Source organism: Hesperophylax consimilis, chromosome 5, assembly GCF_061612785.1.
Source record: "Hesperophylax consimilis isolate HC1 chromosome 5, BYU_Hcon_1.0, whole genome shotgun sequence".
NCBI classification, from domain to species: Eukaryota; Metazoa; Arthropoda; class Insecta; order Trichoptera; family Limnephilidae; genus Hesperophylax; species Hesperophylax consimilis.
Window position 1 is genome coordinate 5,935,427 of NC_142840.1, and position 19,708 is coordinate 5,955,134.

The window sequence follows — 19,708 nt, forward strand, 5'->3', positions numbered from 1 at the left end:
GGTGTTTCTTATATTATAAATAATATAGTCTTCTGGTTTATGGATATTTGAGGAAATTTTCAACACTGCGCTTAGTGAGTCAGTGCACAGTAAGGCTCGTCGAATATTGAAAAGCTGGATTTGACTCAAAGCTTGTTCAATTGCGAAGCATTCTGCAGTAAATATAAAAATTTCTTTAGGCAATTTATAAGACAAATCTAAATCGAATTCGAGAATGTGTACCGCAGCTCCACAATCTTTGTTATCAGACTTAGAACCATCTGTGTAAATGAGTGAAAATTCTGGAAACTTAGAAGATGTAGTGTTTTTAAATTTTTCCTCAACATTTTGATTAGATGAGGTTAAAATATCAGTTCGGAAGTCTGAAGTTATAACGTTGGGAATATAATTGATAGAATCAAATGGGATGGTGAAAATAGGAAGGATAGGATCTTTTTGTAGATTTTAGAGGGAAGAAGACAGAGATTTGAATTGTAAAAGAAAACTTTTTAGAAGGAGAGGAAGTCGATTTTTATCTGTCGATCTTTTTTCGTTGTTTAAGTTATTGAACAAATAATCAAGGCTTTGTTTTAAAGGGTGACGCGATATAGAAAAAGATTTAAAAATATATTTACCAGCCAGGAATTGTCTCCTCAAAATTAAGGGGGGATCAACACATTCTACCTGGAAAGAATTAATTGGAGAAAATTTCATCGCTCCAATAATTATTCTGAGCGCTTTGGACTGAATTCTTTCAAGTTTTTTGTCCAAATATTTAGGAAGAGGATCGAAAAGAAATGTTCCATAATCCAAAGGGCTTCAAGGGCACTAGAGCACCATACATTAATTTAAGAGCAGTATGATGAGATCCCCACCACACTCTGGAAACAGCTCGCATAATATTTAGCCCCTTTTCACACTTAGCCGAAATATTCTGAATATGCGGGAACCAGGAAAGTTTATGATCCAAAAGTAGTCCAAGAAATTTAATTTGCTTAACGATTTGAAGAGGGACATTATCAAAGCAGACAGAACAGGGGGTATTTTTCTTTTGCGCGTAAAAGCCACTACTTTGGTTTTAGACGTAGCTAAATTCATCCCATTTGTCAACAACCAAACTTTAATATTATGTAAAGCCAAATTTAATTCCTTCGTAGCGCGCGATAGATTTTTGTGTGATAAGTATATAAGGAAATCATCAGCAAAATAAAGTCGCTTGATAGATGAAGGAATTACACTGTCTAAATCACTTATATATATTAAATAATAATGGATCGATTAAGGACCCCTGAGGTAACCCCTTCCGTAGTTTGCGATTTATCGTTTTTGAGGAAAAGTGGATAATAATGGATCTGTCTGTTAGTAAATTAATAATAAATTGAAGAAGTTTTAAGGGATTTTTTATTTTTATTAATTTTTCTTTCAAAATGTTAATTAATACATCGTCGTAAGCTGACGAAAGATCAAGAAATGTGGCCAGAGTGCAAGAATTAAGGGACTGAGATATACGGATGTCTGTTGTTAACACACTTAAATTATCTACGGTTGATTTCTTTTTCCGGAAGCCATATTGATTAGGAGAGATAATTCTGTTATTTTCAACAAACCATTCCAATCTGTTCTTTATCAAGTGTTCTGCTACTTTCATTAAACATGACGAAAGAGCAATAGGACGATAGGATGAGATTTCAGATGGATTTTTGCCTGGTTTTAAAATCGGAAGGATTTTTTTAAATTTCCAGACTTCCGGAATAAATCCTGTTTCGAACATGTAATTAATTAGGGATGAAAAATATTCAACCGACATGTCTGAGAATGCTTTAATGAAACTATATAAGATTCCATCAGGGCCAGGAGAAGAGTCTGGAAGGGAATTGATTACTCGATTTAATTCACTTACTGAGAAAGGAGAGTCCAGCCAGCTAGAGTGAGATGGATAAGAAATAAAGGAAGGCATTTCCTCACATCTGGCAACTGACGGAGGAGCTATCTTATCAGAAAAACCTATAATAATTTCTTCTGGAATATGTTCGGAATGCTGCGGAGTATATGACGAACCGAATTTTTTTTAAATTGGACCATAGGATGACTGGGGAGATTCAGGAGACAAGCGTTCACAGAATTTACGCCATCCAGACCGCTTTTTGTTTTTTCAAAACGCGTTTCGCATCTGCCTGGGCGCGTTTCACAGAAAGGTAATTTTCGAAAGATATACATTTACGGAAAATGGAAATTGCTTCTCTTCTGGATTTAACGACACTAGTGCATTCTTCATTCCACCATGGGGTGGAATGTTTTATCTTAATGTTAACATTACGTTTTTTAAGTGTTTTTTCTGCAGCTTTTATTATCATGTTAGGAAATAATTCACATTGTAAACTTGTGTTGACAAGGGAAGACTTAGATGCTTGAACAATGGAGTCTAATTCTGAAGAAAAATTTCTCCAATTCGCGTCTTTCGTTTTAAATTTAAAACTATTGTTTATCGAAAAGGAATGCGTGAAAGATAGATGGTGGAAGGTAATTATTATAGGAAAACGGTCACTGGAAAGGGGATCTTTAAGAATGTTCCAAAAACATATGGGAATCACCGAAGATGAGCAAATAGATAAATCGACTGCACTTTTCCGATGTTGAGGGGCAGTGAAACGAGTTGGAGATCTGTCATTTAGAATACATAAATTATAGGTATCCATAAAATCTAATAGATTATGGCCAGAACGGTTTGTTAACTCACTGCCCCAAGAAGGAGAATGAGCATTGAAGTCCCCAAGTATCATATACGGGGGACGAATCTGGGATATAAATGTTGACCATTCGTTTTCAACTAAAATTGTAGGGGGAGGGATATATATTGATAGTAATGTAATATCAGATACAACAGCTGCTACTATCTGAAAATTATTGGAGAGAGTGTGGAAAATGATTTGTTTAAAAGGGATAGAATTAAGAGCAATGCCACCTTTGCCATCCAGTCTATCATGTCTTAGACAATGAAATCCAGGAATCTTAAATTGGTATGAGGGTTATAACCGCGTTTCGGAGATGGCAGCAACTGAAATATTATGTTCATCAAGTAATTGTACAAGATCAATTTTATTGGCGAATAGACTTCTACTATTCCATTGAAGTATTTTGCTCAGTTGCGGATACATCGGGAAGGCTAGAGAGTAAAGATTTCATATAATCGGCAGCGTTGGATGGTACTTTATTGTTATTTGAAAGGATCGTAATTAATAGGGTAATTAAAGTTTGAATAAAAGAAGAATTTTCAATCATGACTTTAGGAAAGATATCGGAAGTGGAACAGTTTTTTAAGGCAGTCCCATTGGGAGCCTGGGATTTATTATTCCCATTCGGGTTAAGTAAAAGATCATTATGAAGTTTTTTATCGTAAGAAGGAATAAATTTTGGATTAGATTTTATCGGTTTGAAAATTGTTTCTTTGTGGGAAGATGATAGAGGGGATTTAGGGGAAGAAAAATGAAAGAGAGAAGCGTTAGATGTTATCTCTGCAAAAGATTTTTTTGTAGGAGGGAATAATTTAGAGGCCTGAAAGTAGGAAATGTTGTCTGCAGCCATTGACTGTTTGATATTTCTCTGCCTAGATAACTCTGGACAGGCCACACTAACAGCAGTATGGTTTGCCTTACAATTAATACAAATAGGGTTATTCGTTGTATTTTGACACTGTTCAAAGGGATGATCCTCTCCGCAATGGAAGCAACGAGGAAGGGAACGACAAATAGGTTTTGAATGGCCAAAACGGCAACAGTTGAAACATTGGATAGTCGGAAATCTGTATACTTCAACGGGAAGAGCGTTATAATAAATAAATACACGGGATGGTAATGTTTGACCTTCGAAAGTAATAACAACGGATTGGGAAGGTTTCCATATAGTGGTGCCGGTGGAAGTATCCTTGAAATTCAAATGACGTGCTTTTAAAACTTTTGGAGTTAAATGAGAGTCATTAAGAGCGTCTACTATTTCTGTTTCTGATAGATCGGTTGGGATACCTCTTACTCTGCCAATTCTGGTTAAATTGAAAGTAGGTATGAAAGATTTAAATTTATTATTTGAAAGAGAACCTATTTTTTTAACAAAATCATTAGCTAATGTGGCGGATTTAAATTCTATGGATAGTTTGTATCGACCTTCCGGTTTTATTGATTCATTTATAATACCAAGGTTATTGAGTTTTGGCAAAAAATAAATTTACCAAAATCCCGGGGATGAATTATTTTCCCGTGTTTAGTCCTTTGGATATTGACAATAAATGGAGCAGAAGATGACATAGAATACATTAGCTCAATGGCTTTTGCTTCTGGAGGAATGGTATCATTATAACTTCCATGAGGGATTGGGGCTTCGTTTGATTGTGAAAGAGATTTAATTTTAGGAGGTACATTAAGGCAAAGCAGAGGTCGTCGTTTTCGGGAAGGAATAGTTACAGAAGTCTGGGTATCATCAGAATCGTAGTCGTCTACAATATTAGAAATGGACTCAGGGTCCGGAGGTCGATTTTCGTCCTCCAACATTTCAACAAATTAAAAAAAATTAAACAATAATTATTATTTTGGAAATAATAAATGATAGAAATAATACACGCAACTTCGTCGCAAACCAATAACACAAACAAAAATAATGAATACGAAAAGGTAACAATAAATAAATCTTATCTGTACGCCGCGCCGTCAGCAAGCTGTCAAACACAAAGCACTGGATGTAAACACGACTGCACACTTCCGAGGTTCGGTGACTAATCCAATTTTCAGTTCATCCATTGATTTTCGTTGTTTTAATTCATTTGGTAAAATCATGCTGTCCGTAATATATAACAGGTAACTCGGTGCAAAGCCAGTGACTGAGTGAATGTATCATTATATTTACTTACACATTCTCGGGCTATTGTTGTCCAGGCTCTCTTTTTTTCTTTTTCGTTTATTTTACATCTGATTTTGTTTACTAAAGTTTGATTCAGTCTCTCATTTAAACTATTTAAGAATGATGCATTTACTGCTGTAAAGATCATTGGTATCCTCTTTTCTTGTAAAAATGTCTTGAATTCCTTTGAATTAATTCCCGGTATTGATCAGTGAGCAGCATACCTATGTCCTTTGTTATGTTAATAACTAGTTTTACAAAATCGTTTGTAGTTTGAGTTTTTGAAATAAGAATGAATGCATATCTTGTGAAATGATGTACAAAAATTATAGCGTACCCTCACTTGTAAGTAAATACAAGTACGAAATACTAGGGAACAGGTATTTGGAATAAGTATTTATTCTCACTTGTACCAGTTGATACAAAAGAGTGGTATATTTATGGATCCAAGTATCAAGATGAGCTTGTTCGATTTGAGTGGTTCATTTATGGTTCGACTCACCGTGGGTGGTTTACAGAGTGGTATATTTATGGTGGTTTATTTATGGACTCACCTCTAGGCAATATCAACAACTCTATCGTTGAGTTTTTGAAATAAGAATTAATGCATATCTTGTAAAATGATCTACCAACAAATGTAGATTTTTTTGTTGATATTTTACCCCCAAATCCTCCAATTGTTTAATTGTTCATCTGTATGTTCATTTGATTCTAACACTGGATTTCTGCTTAGACAGTCAGCTTCCAAATTTTGTTTTCCTGGAGCATATTTTATGTTGAAGTAAAATTGTGATAGATAATATATGAAATCACCCAGCTCTTCATCGGTTCTAGATTTGAGATTCATGTTTTCCAGTGGTTTGTGATCTGAATAAACTGTAAATGATTTATTTATTGTTATTAAGTTTAATTTGTAGAACTCCATTTTAATTTTTTTTTTTATATATTCAATAATATTATTATTGGGTTTATAAAAACAGTTTATTTTTAAACAAGTTCTGTTATGTAATTATTATTACGCGTGACAGCTATAATAATATTATTGAATATATAAAAAATAAAAAAAATGTAAATGATTTACCTATCAACCAGTATTGCCAGTATCTCACTGCTTCTTTTATAGCCAAGCACTCCAAGTAAATCAGTTTTTTTTTGTGAGCTCTATTTGGTTTTATTGAAAAGTAAGCTACCGGTTTTTCTTTTCCGTCATCACGTCATATTGAGTCTGTTTTAAAAAAGCTCCAACAGAGAGTGGTTTATTTATGCTCCAACACCTTAAAATTATGCAATGGATCTAGTATTATTGCACTCTTTGGAATGTACTCATGATAAAAGTTGATTTTTCCTAGAAATTGTCTCACACTCTTCTGTGTTTTTGGACCAGGAAAATTCCTTATTGAAATCAAATTATCCTTTACTGGCTTGACTGAATTATTCTGAATTATATGACCCAAATATTTTACCATGTCTGATGCAAATGTGCATTTTAATCTAAAACCTTCAATTTTCATTGCATTTAGCAGCTTTGTTAGATGACCAATATGGTCAGCAAAAGTTTTTGAAAATATAAGAATGTCATCTATGTAATTGACAATAAAATCTGTTAGTTTATATTTTCTCAACATATTGCTTAATATCCTATGAAAAATGAGAAGTCTTTAATCCAAAAGGCAGGCAGGTCCATTGATAATGCCCCTCCTGTGTTATAAATCCTGTTTTTCTTCTGTCTTCAATCCGCAAGGGAATAGACCAAAAGGCTGAGTTTATATCCAGCGTTGAAAAAATTTTGCAATTTCTGGTCTTTGTCATTAGGTCTTTAATCAACGGAAATGGTTGAGCTTGAGGTATTATTATTTTATTTAAGTCTCTGAAGTCTATGCATAATCTGCATCTTTTGTTTTCTTCAATATTTATCCACTAGTAGGTTTATCTTCGCTTTATATCCAACATCATATTTTCTTTTCGCAAACATGATGTGTATTTGCCTATTAGTTCATTTATTTCTGTTTTTTGATCATTATTTAAATGATTTATTGTTATTTTAAAACCTTCTTCTTTAAAATGTTCGTTAAAATGTATTATGTGTTTTTCTACGGTGTTTTTATTTTCTTTACTTTATTCAGTATTTGTTCTCATATCTGTAGATTTATGTTCTTTTTTATTCGGGCAGATTTTTTTTCAGGCAGAGTTTCTGTGAATTTGTAAATCTTCACTGTGGATAAGTTTGAAGTCTTTTATCATGTCTAATCCAATCAAAAAATCGTAATTGAAATTGTGTTCATCAATAATGTAAACGTCAACATTTTTCTCGAATTCCAAATTTTTTTATCTTTAAGGTTGTCAGTATATTTCTAATTCATCATTTAGTAGAAGTTTGACTTTTATTAATGGTGTTACTTTATTATATTTTTATATTTTTTGCACTACCTGCATCAACTGTAAAGCGCCCCTGAAGTGATATCTCACAAAAGCGGCACTATACAAATTATTCAATAAATAATAAATAAATAAATACTATTCGTTTTCATTTAACTCAGTCTTTCCATCACTGAATTGTTTACATGTTTAATTGCATTTCTCTTAAATTTTTCATCCTCGTTTGTTTCTAAACCAGCATGCATCTTCAGAGTGGAAACGGCTATTTTTATTTAATTTTTCAAAGTTTTGCAAGGTTTAATTTTATCAACTCTTACTTTATTGTCAAATGTATTTCTCTTAATTTATCATAATTATTTTTATTGACTGTTTGTTCATGTTTACCAATTTCATTAAAAAGATTTGCAGTCGATGTTATTGATTCCTTATCCATTTTGTACATTATATAATCTGGTAGACCCATAACAATAAGATGAATCAATATCTGTGTGTCAATATTTTTATTTATCTCCAATAATAATTTTAAAAATTTAAATGCAAATGCATATTTAAATTTGACCAACCTTTGTTTCCGTATGTTTCACAAAAATTTGTTTTCCATATTGCTCATCCTGCGTTTACTGTATATTTTATTAACATGGGGACTGGGACATGGTCAAGCGGCTTGATCGCAAGCACGTAGTTTTTTTGTCTATTGTTGTCTATTGTTGTCTATTATTGTCTATGCTTAGCGGCTTGACAGCCCGCATCAAGCCTCTCCGTCAAGCATGGCCACGCCTTCCTGTGATTTCGTGGTGGTCTATGTATATGTACTTCTATGCCTTCCTGTCATTTCGTGACTCGCGGCAAAATGGAATCTGTCAAAGACAAAGCGTTCTTGGCTCTTACGTTAGCTTTATGTTTGAATAAAATAATAAAAAGAAACGAATTTGGTGTCAAGAATGGTACAAGTTAAGGTACCGCTTTACCCATGAGCATTTGCAAAGTGTATTACAAGCTACAGCTATTTTTTGTATGAATATCTTGTGCGGTATTCATACAAAAAATATGTTTTCTCCATTGAAAATTCAGAAAATTATTTATTCTACAGTTTGATTATTAATGACCTTGAAAACCGCTGTCATAATTATTAAAAAATACTAAAATACTTCCAAAATTTTTAAATTAGATGGATTTCTACAAATTGAACACAAAAACAATAACTAAGTACCTATTTTATAACAATTTTATTCAATTTATATCATTGTTTATGATACGTGATATTTATTTGTCTATTGTCGTTTGTCTATTCCCACAAAAATATAAATTCGCATCAAGCCTCGCCGCAAGCACGTAGAATTGCGCAATGCTTGCAAGCCAGCTTCGGTACACGGTCAAAATGCTTGACACAAAGTGCCATAGACAATAAACTACGTGCTTGCGATCAAGCCGCTTGACCGTGTCCAAGTCCCATAACACTGTAAATGTGAATCGTAACTTTTCCATTTCTCTTCTGTCGTTTTATAAGACAAATTAAACAATGTGTTGCTCTGAAATACAAAGAAATCCTAGGCATTTCTAGGTAGGTACTTATTAGTGCTAATTCCTTTACATATTTTTGTGTGTTCATATTATCAAATATTACATTGATATTTTATTGTAAAATTTCTCATATTTAAAAAAATATTTTGTTACCCAAACCACGAAAGCCAGAGTTAATAGCCACTTTAATATTTTTTTATGTATGAGCAAAAAAAGCAGTAAGGTCGAATGTAGGTTTTGTAATAATTTTTTTCTAGATTTCTAAAATTTATTAACGTAAAATAAATAATATAATAAAATCCAAATATGTATGAAAGAAAACTAAGGCGCACAACTCATGCCACTAAGGGGCGCTAGTGTAGCACGTTGTCATCAAAATGTTTGGGAAATGTCAGAAGTTGGAGGTATTGTTAATATTATAAGGTATTTGTTGCTCCACTGAACGTGCGGCCTGCTTGCCTGTCCTACACGCCCTGCTGTTATTTTTTTTTTTGGTGCTTTACCCCAAGAAAGAAACACATTTTTTTCAACCCTCAAATGAAATAAGAATGTTACAATAAGTTTTTACGAATAAGCAATGCCTTTTCATCACAATGTGAAATTGTAAAATATTTTTCTCATGAACATTGCACAAGAGTCCCAACTGCATGTAGCCAGTGGGACTATGGCATCCCCAATTGGGGGATGTTGTGAGGCTGAAGGAAATGGGGATGGAGTTGTTGGGAAGTACCTGGTTATTCACATAAACACAGCTATTGCCATTTCAAGCAAGGTTTTGATTCTGAATGGTGGTTTTTACCAGTGCGATACTAACGTGTTGCAAATATTATATATATTATTTTATTTAAATGATATGTTTAGTAGTAACAAATATATTCAATTAGAACTCAAGCCCGTGGCCTCCAGATTCGTAGCTGAAGAACTAGAAGTCGTCAGGTAAGAACTACTTATTATTTATCATATCATATATTTATGTTATACATACTCACACTTACCTACATAACTTTTAAAGCTTCATAATGGCGTCCGCAGGACTGGCCCTTAGCGAGCGCGATTGGAGCAGTCGTAATATCAGCACTGAGGTGCTGATATTACCTAACACCGAACATATTGTGATCACACAGAACACACAGCGATCACCTACGTTCTACTTACTCCTAGGGCCTAGACGTCTCCTGGTTTTGACAAGGGACCCGTAAATTTCACTCGCTCCAGGCACCTTTTTCGCTTAGGGCTGGCCCTGGGCGTCTAAAAACATTGCACTTTCTATAGCAATATACTTACTACAACCCATTTCACATAATATGTAATAATGTATTATAATTTGGAAATGTCACCAATACTAGCATGCAACTCTGTCACACACTCCTTTCTTGCTACCTGAAGTTGGTTGTCACATTGCTAGAGAATTTCTGAGAAAAAAAATTCCCATCCTCGGGAAAAGGGGGCTAGAGCAATTCCGAGAAAAAGGAATCTCAACAGTTCTAGAATCTCTACAACACATTCATACATACATACTAAATGTTATGTAATTCTGACCTAGGTAACTCAACTGAAGGAATTTATTCACTTGTTCGTGGCTTGTTTTTCATAAATATTCCTGACATCTTCACGCACTTCCATTGACACGCTCTCTTCTTCATTCATCCGTTCTACCTAGAAGCTCTTTGACCATGCTTTCATCAGCCTTGCATTCTTTTCGGGTTTCTTCATCTGTAATATGGTAATACATAGCTTAGTAACCAACCAAAGTAAATAACCAAAGAATGAAGAAAACACAAATCTGGGCTGTTTACATGTTGTTTCCCTTTTTCAAATTAATTTGCCTATTTGGAAAAATTCCCATGTACGCGCTGTGACATGCACTGGACAACAAAATAAAATAAATGTTTCTTTATATAAAACAAATTTATTTTGTTAATATATATATATTTAAAACACTTACATATAATACTCTCTATTATAGTTAAGTTATGGTGACAATCAATAATTGGACAGCTTAGACCAAACCTAAATACACTTATCATAATTGGATGGACAGAAAGTGTACAGACAGAATGGTGAAATTAAATTTGATACGGGAGCGTTTTTTAAACACATAAAAATCATATTACTAGTAATAAAATAACGGTTTAATCAATAAGTTACACAATAATGTATTTTCTCTTTAATTATTGGTAAACACAAAATAGGTTTTAGACAATAAAATGTGAAAAGGGAAAATGAATTCCATAAATAGGTTAATTTATTAATATGTAACATTTCTGTTCAACAACACATAATATGATAGAGTGATTAATGTAAATACAGCACATCAATACTTGACATAGAAAAACAATGTTCAACACAGTTTCCTCTATTTAATGTAGTGGGCAAATTATGCATACCTATTTCCCGTTCACATCAAATAATGTCCTAACAAATAATTTGAGTGATAAATAATGTCCCTAAAGCTAAAAGTGTTTATAAAAAAAATAACAATTATTCACAATAAGCTTGCTTTGGTTAAATATATATACAAGTAAAAAAAAATATTTTCCATAGACAACAATATAAATTATACAATCTACAAATATCATGGTGGGCTTTATCTTGGAAAAGCATGGCTTACGAGTAGAGCGATTTATTCCTCTTCCAAGGTAAGCCTACTGCTCTCAATGCTCTTTGCGACAATAATACACCAGATCTTGCTTTGTCCCAACGTAATCCTACACTAAGTACTTACTATGTATTGGGCACAATCAGTTCCTGCTCTATGGATTTATAATATGTTATTGGACACTGTTAAAGCATTGGCAGATAGTTCATATCAATAAATAAAATTCATATGCAGAATCATTTATATTTTACACAAATCAGTCCATTTATTAATTTATATTAATTCTTTTTCTGAAAATGCTATCTACACGACTTTAAACCCTTACGTTTATCTTTATACACTTCAGTGGCTTTCTCAAGAAAGGATAATATATCTTATTCACATTCAATCGCTTTATATGAGAAAATATATATACATTGATACCTATATACATTCAAAATAGTTTTGGTTTGTGTCCTCGTGATTGTGAATGATAATTAATGAATTCGACGTTATCACTACTTGTTATTGATCTCAAAAATATTACAGTAACGTATTGAATGGAATAACTCGTGCATTTTATGATAGCTTACTTATGAAGACATTTTTAGTCACAGAAGTACATTCAGTTATTATGTAGTACATACTGCACAATATTTTTTTTTATGAATGCACAGGAAACCATAAAAAGATACTGTTACTATTATACTTTACTGTTCTTGTAGGATCTTTACGTTACTCTGTCGTAGAGTTAGTTTAATAATTTTAGAAAAAATTTGTAATATTTTTTAAATCATGTGACAAAACCGAAAATTGACTTTCTCCAAATTCATAAATATTAAAAGGGTCGTTTTTATAATATATAGTTCCTATCTACATACACAAGTAATATATTTTTATAAATATGTATTATAATATATAGAAAATTTAAAAAATTTCATATTATGACAATGAGAAAACCACTGATAATACTTTGATGATTCCAAAGTATAGATTTCGATAATAATTAAAAAAATTCATCACAAAATGTTCATATTTACAAAGTGAAAATTATACATTCATTTAATTTAAACTCACTATTTTAATATTTAATTAATCACAAGGATCATGCACACATTCACTCGATTCTCACACAAAATTTGGCATCTTGAAATACACAAATATACTTTGGTTTCCTTCATATTCCGTTAAAAAAAAGTTGTTTAGATTTCAAAAATAATGTTTGAAATGAAGTCTTTTGATAAACCATGGTAAATAAATAGTCCGTATCATAAGATTGAAATGAGAGTTTCCGACTAGCAGTTGGGGTGCCGGTAGCCCCACAGCTTGTAGCACTGCACCTTCTCCCGGTCCTTGGTCTGTCTTTTCCTTCGTTTCCTCTTGACCTGGTCGCTCTGCTTCTTGATGAAACGGATGTTAAACGGGTCTTCAGCTAGCTCGGGATAGGTTTGTATATCGTGTACATATTCCCCTTCATAGTTGGTTGCGAAGCCCTGCTTTTGGATTTCATCCATTTCTGAAGCAGACCACTCAACGCTGCCGGTAAAGCCGTTGCGAACTATTTCCTTTTCCCTGTGCCATGCCTTCCTCACGGCAGCTAGTCTAGCGTGGTGTAGAAGCCGTTGTTTCTCTTTTTCAGCTGTTGTGCCATAGCGCAAATTTATAACGGCATTGGCACCGTGGATTTTAACATCAAGATAGTTGTTTCCACTGCCATTCTCCCTTGGAATATCATGGAATGTAGAGTTGACCTGTCCTTGCATACGTTTCAATTGCTGTTTATCTTCATTAGCTCTCCAGTTTTCTTCTTTGACAAAATAGAATGCATCCTGTTGCGCACTGTGAACCACAAATGTGAAGGGAAGCATACTAGATCTGTTGAATACTGATGTATAGACATCTCTGTAGATGGCATTGGCTGCAGGAACACTCGACACAATAGCTTGCCCTTGAGGAGTACGAGAAACCAAAATTCCTTTTCCGAAAGGAGGATCTGACGCAGCACCAATCTTTTTGGGAGCCAAATCCATAACATCTGTTTTAAGTGCGGACCTCGGAGGAGATGATAAAGATTTAGCATCAGACATTTTTCGCAAGGATAAGAATGAAATGAATCCAGATTCAACATTGACTGCTGGAGAGTTAGACATCAGGGAGGGAACTTGAAGTGCCCAAGATTCTTTGGGACTTCCCCAGATAGTTGGAGGTCTTGAAATTGGTGGCAAAACAGATCCTCCAGGTAGCTCTTGAGGGAACAGTTGAGGAGCGAGACTCTTCAGGTTGTATCCAAGACGGGCTAGCCAACTCAAGTGATCTGTAAAATAAACAAACATACAATGTACACATTCCAGATTTGCTTAGTGACACAATTATATTAATAAAATGGTGGTAATGCAGTAAATATAGTGATGAGTGAGAAAAATATAAATTACCTGTAGGCTTTTCTCTAGCTTGTTTAAGGTTTATTGGATCATTTCCGTTAAACCTGTAGAGATGTAAATGAGTTGGATTAGCAACTCGCTGCACAATATTTTCCCAAAGAGGAGACATCCACTGTCCTATCAATGGGTCATACACTTTTCCATTTGGCATGTGAACTAGAGATGTCACTTGATCTAGCAATCCGCCACAGAAGTCCACTGGCAAATAGAGGTATGGATTTGAATCATAAACAATATGTCCATATGGTGAGCGCATTATTTCCCTTATTCCTTCGCCATATTGATTGAAAATCATAATGGGAGTTCCACATTGATCTGTTGCAACATAATACTTGTGTCGATAAACCTGGAAATAAAACATAACCTTATTAATTGACTACATAGGTATGTATTATGTATGTAGATCTATTTGTGTATTTTGTCGAATCACACATAATTTATTTGATAAACCTCATTCAGATCTATCAACCAAAGTAAGCAGGCTTAGTATATTATTTAAAATTCTTTTTACCTGAGCGTAAATCAGGTGACCTCTGTCATCATATATGAGAGTCATCAGCTTTCCGTCTCGAGGTGAATATATTTGTCCTACTTCATGTGACCTATCTTGATTTGTGTAGAAGAATTGGGTTACGTTTCCAAAGTTGTCTTTCCTTGATGCCAGCCTGATAAATATAAATACATATATATATATTATGTAACACAAATTTAACGTTAGAAATAAATAATGGCATTATTATATGTCATAAATTGAGAATATATTATGTACCTGTCTAAGTGATCGTAGTAGTACCGGACATCGAAACGTCCTCTTTTGGTTGCCCTAACTAACAGGCCTTTGGCATTGTATTGGAATCTTTCTTCTCGCGCATTCTGTGCCACAAGTCCTCGGTTGTCATATCGGTACTGTCCTTCTCCAAACTTGACTATCCGATCCATAGCATTATACTCCATGGGAATCGTATTTCCTCGGTAAGTAAGAGACAACATGTTGCCATTGTCATCGTATCTGAAACCCCAAGGTTCCTGGGCCTCTACTCCTGATAACTGACCATCACAATCCCAAGTGTAATTCTTTACGTTTGTGTATGTGTTAACTCCCACATTCCTCGTGTATGTCCTCGTTTGTGATATTCTGCCGTGAGAGTCATGAGAGAACTCCATTCGGAAAACTTCCATCCTGTGAATGGTAACAGCTATTTGTTTTTCCAAAAATCTATCGTCAATGTTGCGTGAAAATATTGCTGTCCCGTCAAACACACTCGTATCGTTGAATTTCGGCCTAGTTATTTTGAATTGACTGATTAATTCAGGTGCACCAGTTTTACTACTGTATGCAAGATTATGAGTCGGGAGAGTTTGGCCACCAATACGGCCCTGCACTGAAATAAGCCTGTAATTTGTGTCATATTCGTATGAAAATTTGGCATTGCTCAGACCAGTTTTTGCTCCATAGTCGATTCTTTCTTCAATAAGTAAACCTCCAACATATTGATAGTCCCAGCGGTAATCCATGTCTTTTTCTGTGTGGAGTACTTCACTGGGCATTCCTGAGGATTTGGAGTAGGTAATTTCAGTTCTGCCATCTCCGTGAACTATCTCTGCCAGTCGCCCTGAGCCGTGATAGCGATATACGATTCGAGCTCCATCTCCCGGGTATACAGTCTGCAGTAATGCGCCGGCATGGGAATAATGCTGTAAGTAGGATCGAGACGATCCAGGAGGTGTGTATGTAACCCTCAAGAAACCAAGAGATGGTTGGATGCTGAATGAATGTTTGGTACCACTAGGTAAAGTGACATGCCTTAGGCCACCCTCCTCATCATACGACAGGGAAAACCTTCTCTGGCTCGCCAGCGTTATTTTAGAAATGAGATTCCAGTCGTTGTAGGAAATAGTTTTAGTACCATCTTGCACACTGGATATTTCAGAGAGAAGGCCATGACGGTCGTAGGTATATTTTTCCTCTGAACTTCCCCAATGCCACCCGTCCATTCTGTTGAATCTGTCGTAAGATATATTTAACGGAGCAGCTCCACTGAACGGAACGAATGATTGAGGTAATCCTGCTGGATCGAAAGTAATAACTAATATTGGTTGATGGTCGCGATCGTAGAAGGTTTCCTTGCTTGTGAACTGATCAAATTCAATGCCGAGAACCTTTGTTCCATTTACCCAAATTTCGCGGTTAAGGGTTTGTTGAGGATTCCTAACATCTCCAACGAGGCTGTAGCCTGAAGTCATGGTGTTTACGAGGTTTTCACCAAATGTTGTAGTTTGGTGAGACCACATACGCAACATTTCAGCCTCTACTGGAAGAGCCGCTTCAAGGAGCGGATGTTTTGCGACTGCCGCACTTTCAAGTTTTCCTCCCCAAGGAGTATATACAGAAAGAGTATCATTCGCATAAATGTAAGCTTCAGTATTTTCTTCTTCATTTTTAATGATAAGCGCTTTGGAGTTTTGTCCTTGCATTAAAAGCTCGCTATTGTGTTGTTTCTCATTGACTGTTATTGCCTTCACTGGATTGGAGACATCTACGACTAAACCACGCGTTTTGCTTAGTCCGGAGGCAATATTGATAACTTCTCCAGTAGGTACTATAAGAGATGTAACACGGCCCAAGTCATCATACTGATACATAAATGTTTCTCCACCCTGTGAACAAATAAACACATTAGAATTTTCTTTCCCTCGGAACAAATTTAGTCAAAATTGTTTATGATAATTGTTAATAATTATACTGATTTACTAAGATACATTTAGTGAACATACCCCAGATTTGCTGTTCAATAATCCAGAGTTGCTGTCGTAATCCAATTCTATTTCCGATCTTCCCTTTTCTGTCAATTTGGTTAGGAAGCCTACACCAGACATTTTCAATTCAGATTTATGGTCTTGAGTATTTTCGATGGAGCTAACCAAATTACTGTAATCCCTGAGGAACTGTATTTTATTTCCTGAAGCATCAGTAACGGTAGATAGTTTTCCGAAGCTAGTATTTTTAGAGTACAAGAAGGAATATCTGGTTTTGGCAGATGCTAAATCCTTTGTCGCAACGTGTTGTCCGTATCTATTGAAGACGTATATTTCTGATGTTGGTGGGTAAGGAATGTGGAACTCTCCACTTTCATCGTGGCTTGGCAGATAATGTTTGAGCGCCAATATATGCAGTGAACCTGAAATCATAACGACGATAATTAATAAATTGAGATTATTATATAATAAATTTATCCTGGAGAAATGTTTCTGTTGTATTTTAAATAATTTGCACATTTTAAAATTTAACCATATAACAGAACTTTAACCGTAAAATAATATTTACCTTGATCAGCAACATTGAGAACACCGTCGGGAGAGACTGACAGAGCGGATATGGACTGGAATTTGGCATTGGAAGAAAGCAAGGTTTCTGCATTGCTGGTGGTTTCTTCTCCGTAGTAATTAGGAGTGCAAGGGCAGTTGGGGTTAATCTGCTCCGGGGCACCATGCGCCTGGGGGTTGATCGTTGTTGAAGAACTGGAATTACATTCACAGGCAGAATCCTTCAATTTGAATTGTTGTTTTCCTGCGAACAATGTTATCTTTCCTGAAGTATCAACACACTTGATGGCGTTGACTTTTCTAGAATCGGCATCTGCTATGTAAAGTTCACCAGTTGGGGCGAAAGCCAATGACAGAACGGTGCCCAAGATGTTTTCTGGTTTAACATTGTTCACAATGGTTCCGTTAGTGTTTTCGTTCTTGTCGATAGCTCCGATTTCATTGTTCAGGTTTCTGTGACAATGGAGAGGAGTTCCTGCAACTACTTTCACCTTCATGTCTGGGGTGAGTTTCAGTACAAGTCTGTCATCAATGAAATGTAGTGCTCCATCTAGAGGGGACAGGGAGAGCCCTGTTGGCCATTGTAGTTGTGCTTGGTGGGCAGGGATAGCGCCACTGCAGGGGGCGGGGCTCCAGTGGTTGTGGTGCCCATGGTGACCCACCAGAGTGTGAATGATTCCTTTGGGATCCACAGCTCTGATATTGGTGCCATCAGCGATGTACATGGTTTTATCAGCGGCGATGGCTAGTCCTAAAAAGATAACAATATTATACAAAATATTATACAAAAACGAGACAACAAATATAAAATTGTCCATTTTGATCATTCTTTATATGTATAGTACTGAATGAAGGTAGTTTTTTTAATATTTTTTTGTACTTGCCTTTAGGATGAGACAGTTTAGCTCTAATAGCTGGAGATTCATCACCGCAGTTGGTTTCGTCTCCTGGAATGCACCTCTCTCCATTTCCGACCACAGGTTCAACGTTAATGTTAGGGTCTCTTACAGCATCCAATGATAGAACTCTGAGGATTTGGTGTTTCTCAGGATCAGACACATACAGATGACCATCAGCCGGTGACATGCAAAGGTAGTATTGGTAAGATACTTGAGTAGCGCTGGAATTAGAAAAATATTGGTTAGACCGAAATTTATTTTATATTTTGTCACTTGCAAGTTATAGTTTTCTTGTTTCGATGATTAATAATATGAATATAAACTAACCTTAATTGCAAAACGGTGTGCACTGTTCCTTCTGGTGTAATTCTTCTAATGAAGTTGAAATCTCCCACATACAAACTACCATCAGGTCCAGAAGCCAGGGCAACTGGAGTTAGTAGTCTGGCGTCTTTAGCCTTGCCATTGCAATGATCAGGGCACAGAAGTGGTCTTTGGAAGCCAGTTCCCATCAGAACTTGGACAGTACGAGGATACTGCTTTAGATGCAGAGTTGAGCCGTCTCCCTTTTGAAGAATGCCTTCATGGAAGTTATAGTGGTGATGGATATCCAGTCCCCACCCTCCAATATCAGAAATATCTACATCACATCCTTGAAGAGTTGCAGTTTGCGTATCCCAAACGGGCTCACGGCAACTGCTGTGTTGATAGCCTATGGATATCTTAGCTTGAGCAACTCCGTATACCTTCTGTTTGTAAACATTCCTCTTGTTCCAAGCAAATGTGTGTGTAAGATTTGGATCAGCTTCATATGTCTTAACGTGAAGAGATCCTTCAATCTCCACTCTAACGTGAACATGGGTGAGTGTTGGTGGGATGACATCATGAGTGAGTTTCATATGCACCGTACTTAAATATCCAGCTGCTTGTGAGGATTGGTACATAAGATGCAGGTCCGATCCAGGAATAGGGATTGATTCTTGAACAATCTAAAAACAAATATTATTAATTCAGATCGATTAGAGCTATAGTCTCTTCCAAGTACGGGATTATATCTTAATTGTCGAGTCTCATACCTGTGTTTCAGCAAAGATAAGACTCCTTCCCGGTTGACCTCCAACAGTGTGAGGAGCCCATGTTCCGGCCAATCTTGGAGAAAGGAGTTCGTGGTCATGAGCTAAGCAAGCTTCAGTTCCTCGAGTGAATATTGACGATGACAATCCAGGGAAGCCCATGGCTATGCTGCGGTTCGGTGTGGATCTAAAAAACAATATTTCCAGTTCACTCACATGTTCTATATTACATGAGTAATACTATCATACATACCTATGCATTCTTTTTTTTATTCTAAATTGGAGGTACGTTTTATTACACCCATTATAAATATACAGGAGAAGTTATATTTATACTAACAAACAACGAATGTAACATCCCTTATGAAAAGGATGGCCCTTCAAAGAATAGGTGTGTTTGAATGAAATAGCTATGTGAACAGCTATCTTGTATGTCCACTATACCTAGTTCAGTGAAACCAAGCGTATCTTCCATGTAAACAATACTATTATTATAATGGTCGATTGCCAAAAGTAGGAATAAGATCAATCTTTTAAGGTGGTAATATAATTTAAAACAAAGTGTCTGTTTCGTGTGCCGTACAGTCAACGGGGGTCATATTGAACATTTTAATGTGATATAATATATTA

The 19,708-nt window shown here is 35.5% G+C and overlaps 1 protein-coding gene across 2 annotated transcripts in view; it reads right to left on the reverse strand.

Moving 5' to 3' along the window:
- Window positions 1-10,684: 10,684 nt before the first annotated feature.
- Ten-a (Teneurin-a transmembrane protein) overlaps window positions 10,685-19,708 on the reverse strand; it is a 140,751-nt gene continuing 131,727 nt past the window's right edge. For both annotated transcript variants that reach the window (XM_089631553.1, XM_089631552.1), the window contains 9 exons: window positions 19,082-19,265; window positions 18,333-18,994; window positions 17,991-18,226; window positions 17,108-17,857; window positions 16,558-16,961; window positions 14,552-16,440; window positions 14,294-14,447; window positions 13,774-14,128; window positions 10,685-13,655 (listed from right to left, as the gene is read on the reverse strand). In XM_089631553.1, the coding sequence (XP_089487679.1) occupies window positions 12,637-13,655; window positions 13,774-14,128; window positions 14,294-14,447; window positions 14,552-16,440; window positions 16,558-16,961; window positions 17,108-17,857; window positions 17,991-18,226; window positions 18,333-18,994; window positions 19,082-19,265 (5,653 nt within the window). In that variant the 3' untranslated portion in view covers window positions 10,685-12,636. The remainder of the gene's footprint in view (window positions 13,656-13,773; window positions 14,129-14,293; window positions 14,448-14,551; window positions 16,441-16,557; window positions 16,962-17,107; window positions 17,858-17,990; window positions 18,227-18,332; window positions 18,995-19,081; window positions 19,266-19,708) is intronic.